The sequence below is a fragment of the Camelina sativa genome, chromosome 5 (assembly GCF_000633955.1).
Source record: "Camelina sativa cultivar DH55 chromosome 5, Cs, whole genome shotgun sequence".
Taxonomy (NCBI): Eukaryota; Viridiplantae; Streptophyta; class Magnoliopsida; order Brassicales; family Brassicaceae; genus Camelina; species Camelina sativa.
Genome location: NC_025689.1, coordinates 30,335,166 through 30,349,284, shown reverse-complemented (window position 1 = coordinate 30,349,284; position 14,119 = coordinate 30,335,166). Strand labels below are relative to the sequence as shown.

At 28.1% G+C, this 14,119-nt stretch overlaps 1 protein-coding gene across 1 annotated transcript in view; it reads left to right on the top strand.

Moving 5' to 3' along the window:
- Positions 1-702, top strand: part of LOC104787923 (putative phospholipid-transporting ATPase 9) — a 7,021-nt gene extending 6,319 nt beyond the window's left edge. The window contains exon 13 of the mRNA XM_019246083.1: positions 4-702. Within this exon, the coding sequence (XP_019101628.1) occupies positions 4-308 (305 nt within the window). The 3' untranslated portion in view covers positions 309-702. The remainder of the gene's footprint in view (positions 1-3) is intronic.

Genomic DNA, 14,119 nt, shown 5'->3' with positions numbered 1-14,119 from the left:
CAAATATATCAACCGGTGCATATAAAGTCTTTGTTGAAGCTCTAGCGCCTTCACTTTCTTACTGGCTCATTACTCTCTTCGTCGTTGTCACAACGTTGATGCCTTACTTCATCTACTCTGCACTTCAGATGAGCTTTTTCCCAATGTACCATGGGATGATACAATGGCTAAGGTACGAAGGTCAGTGTAACGACCCAGAGTACTGTGATATGGTGAGACAAAGATCGATAAGACCTACAACAGTTGGGTTCACTGCCAGATTAGAAGCTAAAAAGAGATCAGTTAGGAGATCTGAGCCTGAATCATGACAACAGAACTAACCTGTCTCCTCTTTGAATGGTTTTTCATATTCAACTGACTCGCAGAACGTAAATAGAACCATAAATATATGGAAGCATATTTCTTGGCTTCAGACTGGATCGAAGAAGGCTTTTTCCAACAAGTCGTTGTACATTCTGCTGATTCTTGCGGCCTTTCCTACTCACAAAACGAGATCGTACAAGTTCAGTATATATAGTGTTTGCAGAACAGCTGAAGATTATATACATCAGAGTTACACTAGAGAGATAGCCTGTGTATTTTCTCTTCTTTTGCTCTTTCAAGATTGCCATTATTAGTCAGAAAAATTTGTTACTCTCATTCTCACTCTTAGAAAAAGTACAGAATTGCATAGATATGGTAGTTAAATACCGCTTTGTTACTGTCACAAATCTCTATTTTTTTTTCTTTTTACATCACAATTCATAAATATCCCTAAATATATAATATATTAAAGGAGAAGTCTGAGAGAGCTCACAGCCAATCTTACAAAAATTGACCTTTTTGCCTTTAATGAAAAATACCCTCAAAAATATTTCGAAGAAGCTTTTACTCTCTATTTAGGTTGCTGAAATGCACCACATTCATCCTCAGACTTAAGATTACTAATTTGCCATTAATGAGATTTAAAACTGGACCTTTTTACCCTTTTCTAAGTTTTTTTTTAAAAAAAAAAAAAATCGAAAATTAAAAAAAAAACGAATTTTGTATTACAAAATCGAAAATCTAATATATTTACACAATATCTCTTTTAAAAAAAATGGAAGATAAATATTAGAATATATTACGAATATTTGTTTAAAGAAATTTTCTATTTTTTAAAATTTTAAAATGGTAAAGATAATTATGACGATTTTCCTTCTAAGCTATATATATAGAGGCTCACTCAAAACAGTAGAAGTCGGATTCATTAAACTAAACATATATTTTGAGAGTATAATGTTTTTTTTGTATTATTTTTGTTCTAATGAATCAACTTTACTATTGTGTGATTTAGATTTTTTTTTCATGTTGATGTACTATCCATATGCTTTGGTGCTTTGCATGATTAATTTTTATGCTGCTGTAATTATTAATTATTATGTTGAATCATATCAAAAGTTTTACTCATTTTGTACTGTTTGGCTGTGTTTTAGGTGTACCTGCCATGGACCATGAATATTTTTTTATATATCAAAAACAAGATTGGACGAACAAGTTGATGAAGCAAGCAAAAAATTAAATCGGTAAAGTATTTTTATTAATTGTATTTATTTATTTTTTTATAGTGGTGATTGTTATTCAATTTTATTCTCTTGGTTAAACATGATCATATTTTTATTCCATGATTTTTTTATTCTACAAGAAAATGAGCAAAGACAACTTTTGAAAATTTTATATGATTCATTGGATACTAATTTTTCTGCTTTTTTTGTTGTAGTGGTTGTTTGGAAAGCAAGATCAAGCAATCATAGACTTTGTCTATGGATTCTCCATCTTTAAAAAATATAGGTTGTATTATTTTCTATATTTTTTTTTGTAGTTTAGTAATTTGAAATAAAATTTTATATGTAACCTAATACATATTTTTTTTGTTTCAGTTGAATTCATGGATGATCATTGATCATAATTGTGGATCTACAAAACTGGATATAATAAAATTCAGGTATTAATTTTTGCTAATCTGAATCTTTATTTTTCTAAATAATATTGTTGCTAATGTTTTTTTGTAATAATTATAGTTGCAGAAAATTATGGTGGATTCTGTTCATAACAAATTTATGGTAATTTTCTAAAAACTTGGATTTTTTTCTATTTACAAATAGATTTAAATTATAATTCTATTTATATGTAACCTATTACATATTTTTTTTTGTTTCAGTTGAATTCATGGATGATCATTGATCATAATTGTGGATCTACAAAACTGGATATAATAAAATTCAGGTATTAATTTTTGCTAATCTGAATCTTTATTTTTCTAAATAATATTGTTGCTAATGTTTTTTTGTAATAATTATAGTTGCAGAAAATTATGGTGGATTCTGTTCATAACAAATTTATGGTAATTTTCTAAAAACTTGGATTTTTTTCTATTTACAAATAGATTTAAATTATAATTCTATTTATATGTAACCTATTACATATATTTTTTTGTTTCAGTTGAATTCATGGATGATCATTGATCATAATTGTGGATCTACAAAATTGAATATAATGAAATTTAGATATTAATTTTTGCTAACCGAATCCTTAATTTTTTAAAATAATATTGTTGCTAATATTTTTTGTAATGATTATAGTTGCACAAAAATTATGGTGGATTCTATTCATAAAAAAATTATGGTAATTTTCTAAAAACTTTGATTTCTTTCTATTTACAAATAAGCTAAATATTTTTTTATGACTACTATTTAAATAAATATTTGTGACTAATATTCCTTCTTCCTCTTAAATTGATAGAAAGAAGAAGGAAGGAATATTAATTGGATTTGGGACTTTATATCTCAGAGATTTTTCAAGAACGAAANTTGTTTCAGTTGAATTCATGGAAGATCATTGATCATAATTGTTGATCTACAAAACTGGATATAATAAAATTCAGCTATTAATTTTTGCTAATCTGAATCTTTATTTTTCTAAATAATATTGTTGCTAATGTTTTTTTGTAATAATTATAGTTGCAGAAAATTATGGTGGATTCTGTTCATAACAAATTTATGGTAATTTTCTAAAAACTTGGATTTTTTTTCTATTTACAAATAGATTTAAATTATAATTCTATTTATATGTAACCTATTACATATATTTTTTGGTTTCAGTTGAATTCATGGATGATCATTGATCATAATTGTGGATCTACAAAATTGAATACATAATGAAATTTAGATATTAATTTTTGCTAACCGAATCCTTAATTTTTTAAAATAATATTGTTGCTAATATTTTTTGTAATGATTATAGTTGCACAAAAATTATGGTGGATTCTATTCATAAAAAAATTATGGTAATTTTCTAAAAACTTTGATTTCTTTCTATTTACAAATAAGCTAAATATTTTTTATGACTAATATTTAAATAAATATTTGTTACTAATATTTCTTCATAAATATTTGTGACTAATATTCCTTCTTCCTCTTAAATTGATAGAAAGAAGAATGAAGGAATATTAATTGGATTCGGGATTTTATATCTCAGAGATTTTTCAAGAAGGAAAGAGATTAAGGAAGATTAGGAAGAGTTTTTTTTTTAACAATTTACAATTATTGTTTATTTGAAATTGCTTTAGACGGATAAATAATATATAATAGATAGTAAATTTCTCATATTTATAATAAAAAAAAATCAGAAATCTAAATTTTATGTCTCATTTAAAATTTAAAAGTAATAGAAAATAAATACTAGAATATATTACAAATATTTCTTTGAGAATATCCCTGTTTTTAAAATTAGTAAATTTCTACAGACCTTTTGTTTCACTTTTAAAATTATTTTTCTTTTAAAAACAAAAATTAGAAGAAAAAAAAACATAAATCAAATATTCATATCCAATTTAAATTTTTTTTAAAAATGTGGAAATAAATACTTAAATCTTTTGTAAATATTTGTTTCAAGAAATTTTATATTTTCTAAAATGTTAAATTTCTGTAGATAATTATGACGGTTTGATTTGGATAGAAGAAATTGAAAATCTCGAGAGGGTATACTAAAAATATCCATTTAATTTGATGATATGATACAATCTTTTGTGATATCGACAAAATCTCATAGGGTTGATGTAAATCTCCGGAAAACCCATGTTATTCCGGCTGGATACTCTATCACCAAAAGAAGGAACAAAGATTCTAAATAAAACAAAAGGTCCTGACAATTAAAATGTATATATATTGAAAATATAAATGAGTAATTTTAACAAATTATTTTTCTTTCACTTTTAAAAATAAACTGTTTAAAAAACGTATTATTAATTTTAAAACAAAAATTAGAAAATCTCAAAAATAAAATAACCGAATCCCATTTTAAATTATTAAAAATGGAAAATAAATACTATTTTTGAAGATTAAATTATAGCTTCTCTTTTAGTTAATTCTTTTCCATTTACATTTTTGTTGGAATCCTTTTTAGCCTTATAATTAATTTACTTTTTGGTTTGTTAAATTAGTTGAACTATTATATATTTGCCCACACAAATTTATAAAAGAATTGAATTAGTAATATATATTTGACCACAAAACAGTTTAGACAATAATTCTTTTTAAAAAAGTTTTTTCCCGCACAAGTCAAATTGTTATTTGGTTAATTGAATGTAATTTATTTTTCGCAAAACAAAATTATAAATAAGTGTTTAACTTTACTGTTGTAGGTCTAATGTTGACACATGCTCAGATAGAAAATATATGTTTAACTAAAATAGAATTGATGCTGCGATCGAATGGAACGTCTCTTACGGCGTTTGAGAAAATGCCTAAACCAGATAATAGTATGATAAACACATGTGTAAATAGGCTTATCGCAGATGAGAAAATATATAAACCTCATAAACAACAGGAATTGTACAATGAGTTGTTACCTATGCTAACTGAGGAGCAAAGACGTGTTTATGAAGAAATCATTCACTCTGTGAATCACGACAAATGTGGTATGTTTTATGTTCATGGATTTGGTGGTACTGGAAAACTTTCTTGTGGACTATTCTTGGTGCTGATATAAAGTCTAAAAGTAATATTGTTATGAATGTTGCTTCAAGTGGTATAGCTGCTTTGCTTTTGGAAGGTGGTAGAACGGCTCATTCAAGATTTGGTATTCCAATCAATCTTAATGAATATTTTGTGTGTACTATCGATGCCGAATCGGATCTTGCTGACTTAATTAGAGAAGCAAAACTCATAATATGGATATTGAAGTAATAATTTTAAGAAATATTAATATTAAATACATATCTAAAATTCCATCTTTATTTTTTTATTTACAGGTGAGGAGAGACGATATCTTAGGTCTGATAGTATTGAAACGTCAGATAAAAATGCTCATGATAATATGATCTACACTCAGGAATTTCTAAACAGTATACAAGTTTCTGGATTGCCAAGCCATGTTTTAACGTTGAAAATAGGAGCATCTTCATGTTGCTAAGGAATATAGATCCTAAGGGAGGTTTGTGTAACAATACAAGGTTAATTATTACTCAGATGGCCAATCATGTAATCAAAGCAAGAATCGTGACAGGAAAAAAGATTAGTGGTAGAGTACTTATCCCTAGGATGTATGTTAGTCCACCTGATGCAAAGTTTCCCTTTCGTATGAGGCAACGCCAGTTTTCTGTTACTGTGGCGTTTGCAATTACTATAAACAAAAGTCAAGGTCAGACGCTAGAACATGTTGGATTGTTTCTACCAAAACCGGTTTTCACACATGGACAGCTTTATGTTGTCTTCTCTCGAGTCACAATCAGAAAAGAATTCAAGGTGTTACTTACAGATAAAGATGGAAAATGCCAGAATAAAACAGTTAATGTTGTTTTCAAAGAGGTATTTGAGACTGTATAATGATGGTTTGTAGTTGGATAATTGTTTTGGATATTTAGACTTGAATTATATTTCTTCTCTTAAATATAGTGATTTTTAATATTTTTAACACTACCTCTATTTTATAGTCAGATATAGACTTTCACATTGGAGAAAACCATTTTCTAATTTAGACTTATTCTATATTATAAAATAATAGATGAATACACTGTAGATGGTCTAAGAACATATTATTTAAAATTTTCACATGATTATATTTTATTTGGTTTCAACAATGTTGTTTGAAAACATATAATTGTTAGCTGTATCATAAAGTGTATATATAATTTTACATCATATCTATTAACTACAAACTTTACCTTTAATCTGTAATTATATATACTAGGATTTCAGCTCATATGTTATCGTACGGGAAAATGAAAATTTAAAATGACTAACTTTATGGTAATTCTTTAACTGTATAGTATAAAAATCATAAATAATGACTAAGATTAATCAACCAAATAGTTAAATAAAATATTTGTTGTATATATAAAATGAAAAATCGATTTAGTGAAAATAAGAGAATAAGGTTAAACATATATAAATCTAAGTTTACTGAATCATACTCAGATAATCAATTTTGAAAGATATTTATATTAAAAAAAATAATCATTATTCTATCAAAATTTATAAAAAATAATAAGAGAATCAGGGAGAAAGAGCTATAGCTGCAACAAACTAAATTGACTAAAAAGATAAATCTATAAAAAATTAGAAATCACAATTAATTACCTAAATTAATACTTGGAAGAGATGATCAATACAGGTAGATGGAAAACGACACCAAATAAAAGTTAGATGAATAAATCAATAAATAAAACAATTCAAAATTTTTTAACAAAGATGAGTGAATCAATGTTGATTAATAAATTGAAAGAAAATAATACTTATAATTTTTAAATTTGGAGGTGTTAAACAATACTCAAAGAACAAAAACTCTTTTCAAGGTCCATAATATATATATGTCCATAATAAATGTGAACACTGAAAGTTGTGAATACGGCGAAGAAACACAATTGTTGGATCAAAATATTACAACTTTTAATATCATTAATAAATCTAAACATCTAGATGAGATAATAAAAACAATCTTATCCCTTATATTTAAATTGACACCTAAAAGTGAGTTTGCTATAATATATAAACATATAAATCTATGAAAAATTAATAATCACAATCAATTACCTAGATTAATAATTGAAAGAGATGATTGATGCATGAATAAATGGAAAACGACACCAAACAAAAGTTAGATGAATGAATCAATAAATAAAACAATCCAAATTTTAACAAAGATGAGTGAATCATGTTGATTAATAAATTAAAAGAAAATATTACTCATAATTTTTAAAACTTGGAGGTGTGAAATAATACTCAAAGAACAAAAACTCTTTTCAAAGTCCATAAAAACAAAAATGTGTGAAAACAAAAAGAGGTGTGAAACAAAAAGGTGTAAAACAAAAAGATGCGAAAACTAACAAGTGCAAAGATTGAAAGCTAGGGTACGACGAAGAAACACAATTATTGGATTAAAACATTGCAACTTTATATAAACTAAAAGATGTAAAACAAAAAGGTGTGAAACCTAACGGGTGCCAACATGGAAAACTGGGGATGCGACGAAGAAACACAATTGTTGGATCGAAACTTTGCAACTTTTGAGATTATTAACAAAGAGTGAGATAATTAATGATACTCAAAGAGCAAAAACTTTTTTTAAAGTCCATAAAAATCTGTATATATATAAAAACAAAAATGTGTGAAAAAGAGGTTTGAAACAAAAAGGTGTGAAACAAAAAGGTGCAAAAACTAACAAGTTCAAACATTGCAAGCTAGGATACGACGAAGAAACACAATTGTTGGATCAAAACATTACAAATATATATAAACAAATAGGTGCAAAACAAAAAGGTGTGAAAACTAACAGGTGCCTACATGGAAAGTTGGGGTGCGACAAAGAAACACAACTATTGGATCAAAACTTTACAACTTTTGAGATCATTAACAAAGGGTGAGATCATTAATAATACTCAAAGAACAAAAACTCTTTTCAAATTCCATAAAATATAAATTAAAAAAAAAGGTGTGAAAACAAAGAAGTGTGAAACAAAAAGGTGTAAAAACTAACAAGTGCAAACATTGAAAGCTAAGGGTACGAGAAGAAACCCAATTTTTGGATCAAAACATTGCAACTTTATATAAACAAAATTATAAACAAAGAGGTGTAAACCAAAAATTTGTGAAAACTAACGGGTGCCAACATGGAAAGCTGGAGGTGCGACAAAGAAACATAACTTTTGGATCGAAACTTTGCAAATTTTGAGATCATTAACAAAGGGTGAGATCATTAATAATACTCAAATAACAATTTTTTTCTTTCAAAGTCCATAAAATTCTGGTATATATATAAAAACAAAAAAAGTGTGAAAACAAAGAGGTGTGAAACAAAAAGGTGTGAAACAAAAAGATGTGAATACTAACAAGTGCGAAAACTAACAAGTACAAACATTGAAAGGTATGGGTATGAGGTAGAAACACAATTGTTGGATTAAAACATTGCAACTTTATATAAACAAAAAGGTGTGAAACCTAACGGGTGCCAACATGGAAAACTGGGGATGCGACGAAGAAACACAATTGTTGGATCGAAACTTTGCAACTTTTGAGATCATTAACAAAAGGTGAGATAATTAATAATACTCCAAGAATAAAAACTCTTTTCAAATTCCATAAAGATATGTATATATGAAAACAAAGACGTGTGAAGACAAATAGGTGAGAAACAAAAAGTTGTGAAACAAAAAGATGCGAAAACTAACAAGTGCAAACATTGAAAGGTAAGAGAATGACGAAGTAACACAATTTTTGGATCAAAACATTGCAAATTTATATAAGCAAAGAGGTGTAAAACAAAAAAGTGTGAAAACTAACGGGTGCCAACATGAAAACTTGGGGGTGCGACGAAGAAACACAATTGTTGGATCAAAACTTTGCAAATTTTGAGATCATTAACAAAGGGTGAGATCAATAATGATACTCAAACAACAAAATTGTTGGATCACAATTGTTGGATCACAACTTTACAAATTTTGAGATCATTAACAAAGGGTGAGATCATTAATGATACTCAAAGAGCAAAAACTTTTTTCAAAGTCCATAAAAATCTGTATATATATAAAAACAAAAATGTGTGAAAACAAAGAGATGTGAAACAAAAAGGTGTGAAACAAAAATGTGCAAAAACTATCAAGTGCAAACATTGCAAGCTAGGGGTACGACGAAGAAACACAATTGTTGGATCAAAACATTACAACTATATATAAACAAATATGTGCAAAACAAAAAGGTGTGAAAACTAACATGTGCCTACATGGAAAGTTGGGGTGCGACAAAGAAACACAATTGTTGGATCAAAACGTTGCAACTTTTGAGATCATTAACAAAGGGTGAGATCATTAATAATACTCAAAGAACAAAAACTCTTTTCAAATTCCATAAAAATTTGTATATACATAAAAACAAAAAGGTGTGAAACAAAAAGGTATGAAAACTATAAATTGAAAAAACATTGAAAGCTAGGGGTACGAGAAGAAACTTAATTTTTGGATCAAAATATTGCAACTTTATTTAAACAAAGTTATAAACAAAGAGGTGTAAAACAAAAATTTGTGAAAACTACGGTGCCAACATGGAAAGCTGGGGGTGCGATAAAGAAACATAATTTTTGGAGCAAAACTTTGCGAATTTTGAGATCATTAACAAAGGGTGAGATCATTAATAATACTCAAAGAACAATTTTTTTTCTTTCAGAGTCCATAAAATTCTGTATATATATAAAAACAAAAAAACTGTGAAAACAAAGAGGTGTGAAACAAAAAGGTGTGAAACAAAAAGATGTGAATACTAACAAGTGCGAAAACTAACAAGTACAAACATTGAAAGATAGGGGTATGACGTAGAAACACAATTGTTGGATTAAAACATTGCAACTTTATATAAACAAAAAGGTGTAAAACAAAAAGGTGTAAAACCTAACGGGTGCCAACATGGAAAACTGGGGATGCGACGAAGAAACACAATTGTTGGATCGAAACTTTGCAACTTTTGAGATCATTAGCAAAATGTGAGATAATTAATAATACTCCAAGAATAAAAACTCTTTTTAAATTCCATAAAGATATGTATATATAAAAACAAAGACGTGTAAAGACAAATAGATGAGAAACAAAAAGTTGTGAAACAAAAAGATGCGAAAACTAACAAGTGCAAACATTGAAAAGTAAGGGAATGACGAAGTAACACAATTGTTGGATCAAAACATTGCAACTTTATATAAACAAAGAGGTGTAAAACAAAAAAGTGTGAAAACTAACGGGTGCCAACATAAAAACTTGGGGGTGCGACGAAGAAACACAATTGTTGGATCAAAACTTTGCAAATTTTGAGATCATTAACAAAGGGTGAGATTATTAATGATACTCAAAGAGCAAAAACTTTTTTCAAAATCCGTAAAAATCTGTATATATATAAAAACAAAAATGTGTGAAAACTAAGAGATGTGAAACAAAAAGGTGTGAAACAAAAAATGTGCAAAAACTATCAAGTGCAAACATTGCAAGCTAGGGGTACGACGAAAAAACACAATTGTTGGATCAAAACATTACAACTATATATAAACAAATATGTGCAAAACAAAAAGGTGTAAAAACTAACATGTGCCTACATGGAAAGTTAGGGTGCGACAAAGAAACACAATTGTTGGATCAAAACGTTGCAACTTTTGAGATCATTAACAAAGGGTGAGATCATTAATAATACTCAAAAAACGAAACTCTTTTCAAATTCCCTAAAATTTTGTATATACATAAAAACAAAAAGGTGTAAAACAAAAAGGTATGAAAACTAACAATTGCAAACATTGAAAGCTAGGGGTACGAGAAGAAACTTAATTTTTAGATCAAAATATTGCAACTTTATATAAACAAAGTTATAAACAAAGAGGTGTAAAACAAAAATTTGTGAAAACTAACGGTGCCAACATGGAAAGCTGGGGGTGCGATAAAGAAACATAATTTTTGGATCAAAACTTTGCAAATTTTGAGATCATTAACAAAGGGTGAGATCAATAATGATACTCAAACAACAAAATTGTTGGATCACAATTGTTGGATCACAACTTTACAAATTTTGAGATCATTAACAAAGGGTGAGATCATTAATGATACTCAAAGAGCAAAAACTTTTTTCAAAGTCCATAAAAATCTGTATATATATAAAAACAAAAATGTGTGAAAACAAAGAGATGTGAAACAAAAAGGTGTGAAACAAAAATGTGCAAAAACTATCAAGTGCAAACATTGCAAGCTAGGGGTACGACGAAGAAACACAATTGTTGGATCAAAACATTACAACTATATATAAACAAATATGTGCAAAACAAAAAGGTGTGAAAACTAACATGTGCCTACATGGAAAGTTGGGGTGCGACAAAGAAACACAATTGTTGGATCAAAACTTTGCAACTTTTGAGATCATTAACAAAGGGTGAGATCATTAATAATACTCAAAGAACAAAAACTCTTTTCAAATTCCATAAAAATTTGTATATACATAAAAACAAAAAGGTGTGAAAACAAAGAAGTGTGAAACAAAAAGGTATGAAAACTAACAATTGCAAACATTGAAAGCTAGGGGTACGAGAAGAAACTCAATTTTTGGTCAAAACATTGCAACTTTATATAAACAAAGTTATAAACAAAAAGGTGTAAAACAAAAATTTGTGAAAACTAACGGTGCCAACATGGAAAGCTGGGGGTGCGACAAAGAAACATAATTTTTGGATCAAAACTTTGCAAATTTTGAGATCATTAACAAAGGGTGAGATCATTAATAATACTCAAAGAACAATTTTTTTTCTTTCAAAGTCCATAAAATTCTGTATATATATAAAAATAAAAAAGTGTGAAAACAAAGAGATCTGAAACAAAAAGGTGTGAAACAAAAAGATGTGAATACTAACAAGTGCGAAAACTAACAAGTACAAACATTGAAAGGTTAGAGTATGACGTAGAAACACAATTGTTGGATTAAAACATTGCAACTTTATATTAACAAAAAGGTGTGAAACCTAACGGGTGCCAACATGGAAAACTGGGGATGCGATGAAGAAACACAATTGTTGGATCGAAACTTTGCAACTTTTGAGATCATTAACAAAATGTGAGATAATTAATAATACTCAAAGAACATAAACTCTTTTCAAAGTCCATAAAGATATGTATATATAAAAACAAAGACGTGTGAAGACAAATAGGTGTGAAACAAAAAGATGCGAAAACTAACAAGTGCAAACATTGAAAGGTAAGGGTATGACGAAGTAACACAATTGTTGGATCAAAACATTGCAACTTTATATAAAAAAAGATGTGTAAAACAAAAAAGTGTGAAAACTAACGGGTGCCAACATGAAAAGTTGGGGGTGCGATGAAGAAACACAATTGTTGGATCAAAACTTTGCAAATTTTGAGATCATTAACAAAGGGTGAGATCAATAATGATATTCAAAGAACAAAATTGTTGGATCACAACTTTGCAAATTTTGAGATCATTAACAAAGGATGAGATCATTAATAATACTCAAAAAGCAAAAAAAAATTTCAAAGTCCATGAAAATCTGTATATATATAAAGATAAAAATGTGTGAAAACAAAGAGGTGTGAAACAAAAAGGTGTGAAACAAACAGGTGTGAAACAAAAAGGTGAAAAAACTAACAAGTGCAAATATTGCAAGCTAGGGTTACGACGAAGAAAAAAAATTGTTGGATCAAAACATTACAACTATATATAAACAAATAGGTGCAAAACAAAAAGGTGTGAAAACTTATTGGTGCCTACAAGGAAAGTTTGGGTGCGACAAAGAAACACAATTGTTGGATCAAAACTTTGCAACTTTTGAGATCATTAACAAAGGGTGAGATCATTAATAATACTCAAAGAAAAAAAACTCTTTTCAAATTCCATAAAAATTTGTATATACATAAAAGCAAAAAGGTGTGAAAACAAAGAAGTGTGAAACAAAAAGGTGTGAAAACTAACAAGTGTAAACATTGAAAGCTAGGGGTAAGAGAAGAAACCCAATTTTTAGATCAAAACATTGCAACTTTATATAAACAAAGTAATAAACAAAGAGGTGTAAAACAAAAATTTGTGAAAACTAACGGTGCCAACATGGAAAGCTGGGGGTGCGACAAAGAAACATAATTTTTGGATCGAAATTTTGCATATTTTGAGATCATTAACAAATGGTGATGGTGAGATCATTAATACTCAAAGAACAAATTTTTTTCTTTCAAAGTCCATAAAATTCTGTATATATATAAAACAAAAAAGTGTGAAAATAAAGAGGTGTGAAACAAAAAGGTGAAAACTCTAATTTGAGAAAATCATGAGATTCGATAAAATTGCTGATCTTCTTCCTGGAAGAACTAATTGGCGTATAAACGCCAAGGTCTTACATTCTTGGAGTATCAGCGAGTTCTTTACAAAAAAGTACTGCTTCTTGTGGATGTAGAGGTTAGCGTTGTTAATTGAACATCATTCTTACTTAAATTACTTAAATTTCAAATTTTAACAGTTCTTATATATATATATATATATATATATATGAATTCTTACACAATTGTTATTAAACTGTGAAGGGTAACACAATTGAAGCTACATTTTTACCAAATACACTCGCTAAACTTCAAAAATATATCGACGATGGTGATTGATATGATATTAGAACTTTCAAAGTAATCAATCCAACTCTGAATGAGAGGAATACTCATCATCCTTATCAAATTAAATTCACGGACGATACTACTATGACGTTGGTCCAACAATTGAGTCCAAAGAATTACTTTTGATTCGAGGATTTGGATGATATATATCGTGGAAGCACAGTTAATATTGATATGGTACAATCTGTGAGTATAGTTAATTGTAACTTTGTGTTTGGGAATCTAGAATCTTTATAGGATTTGTTGTAACTTTGTGTATTGGCCCCTCCCTTAGAAAAGTATGAATTAAACTTTTACAAAATGTAGATTTGCAACACTTTGGAAAACTAAATTCTATCTTTTCCCCAAATTAGATGTTTGTGGGTGTATAGATGTGGAAGATAAAAGAAGACCTGAGAGTGCCATTAAACGTAATGAATTTGTTTTCACGTTGTTGAATTGCAGGTAAAAGACATTTACTCTACCTTTAGGACA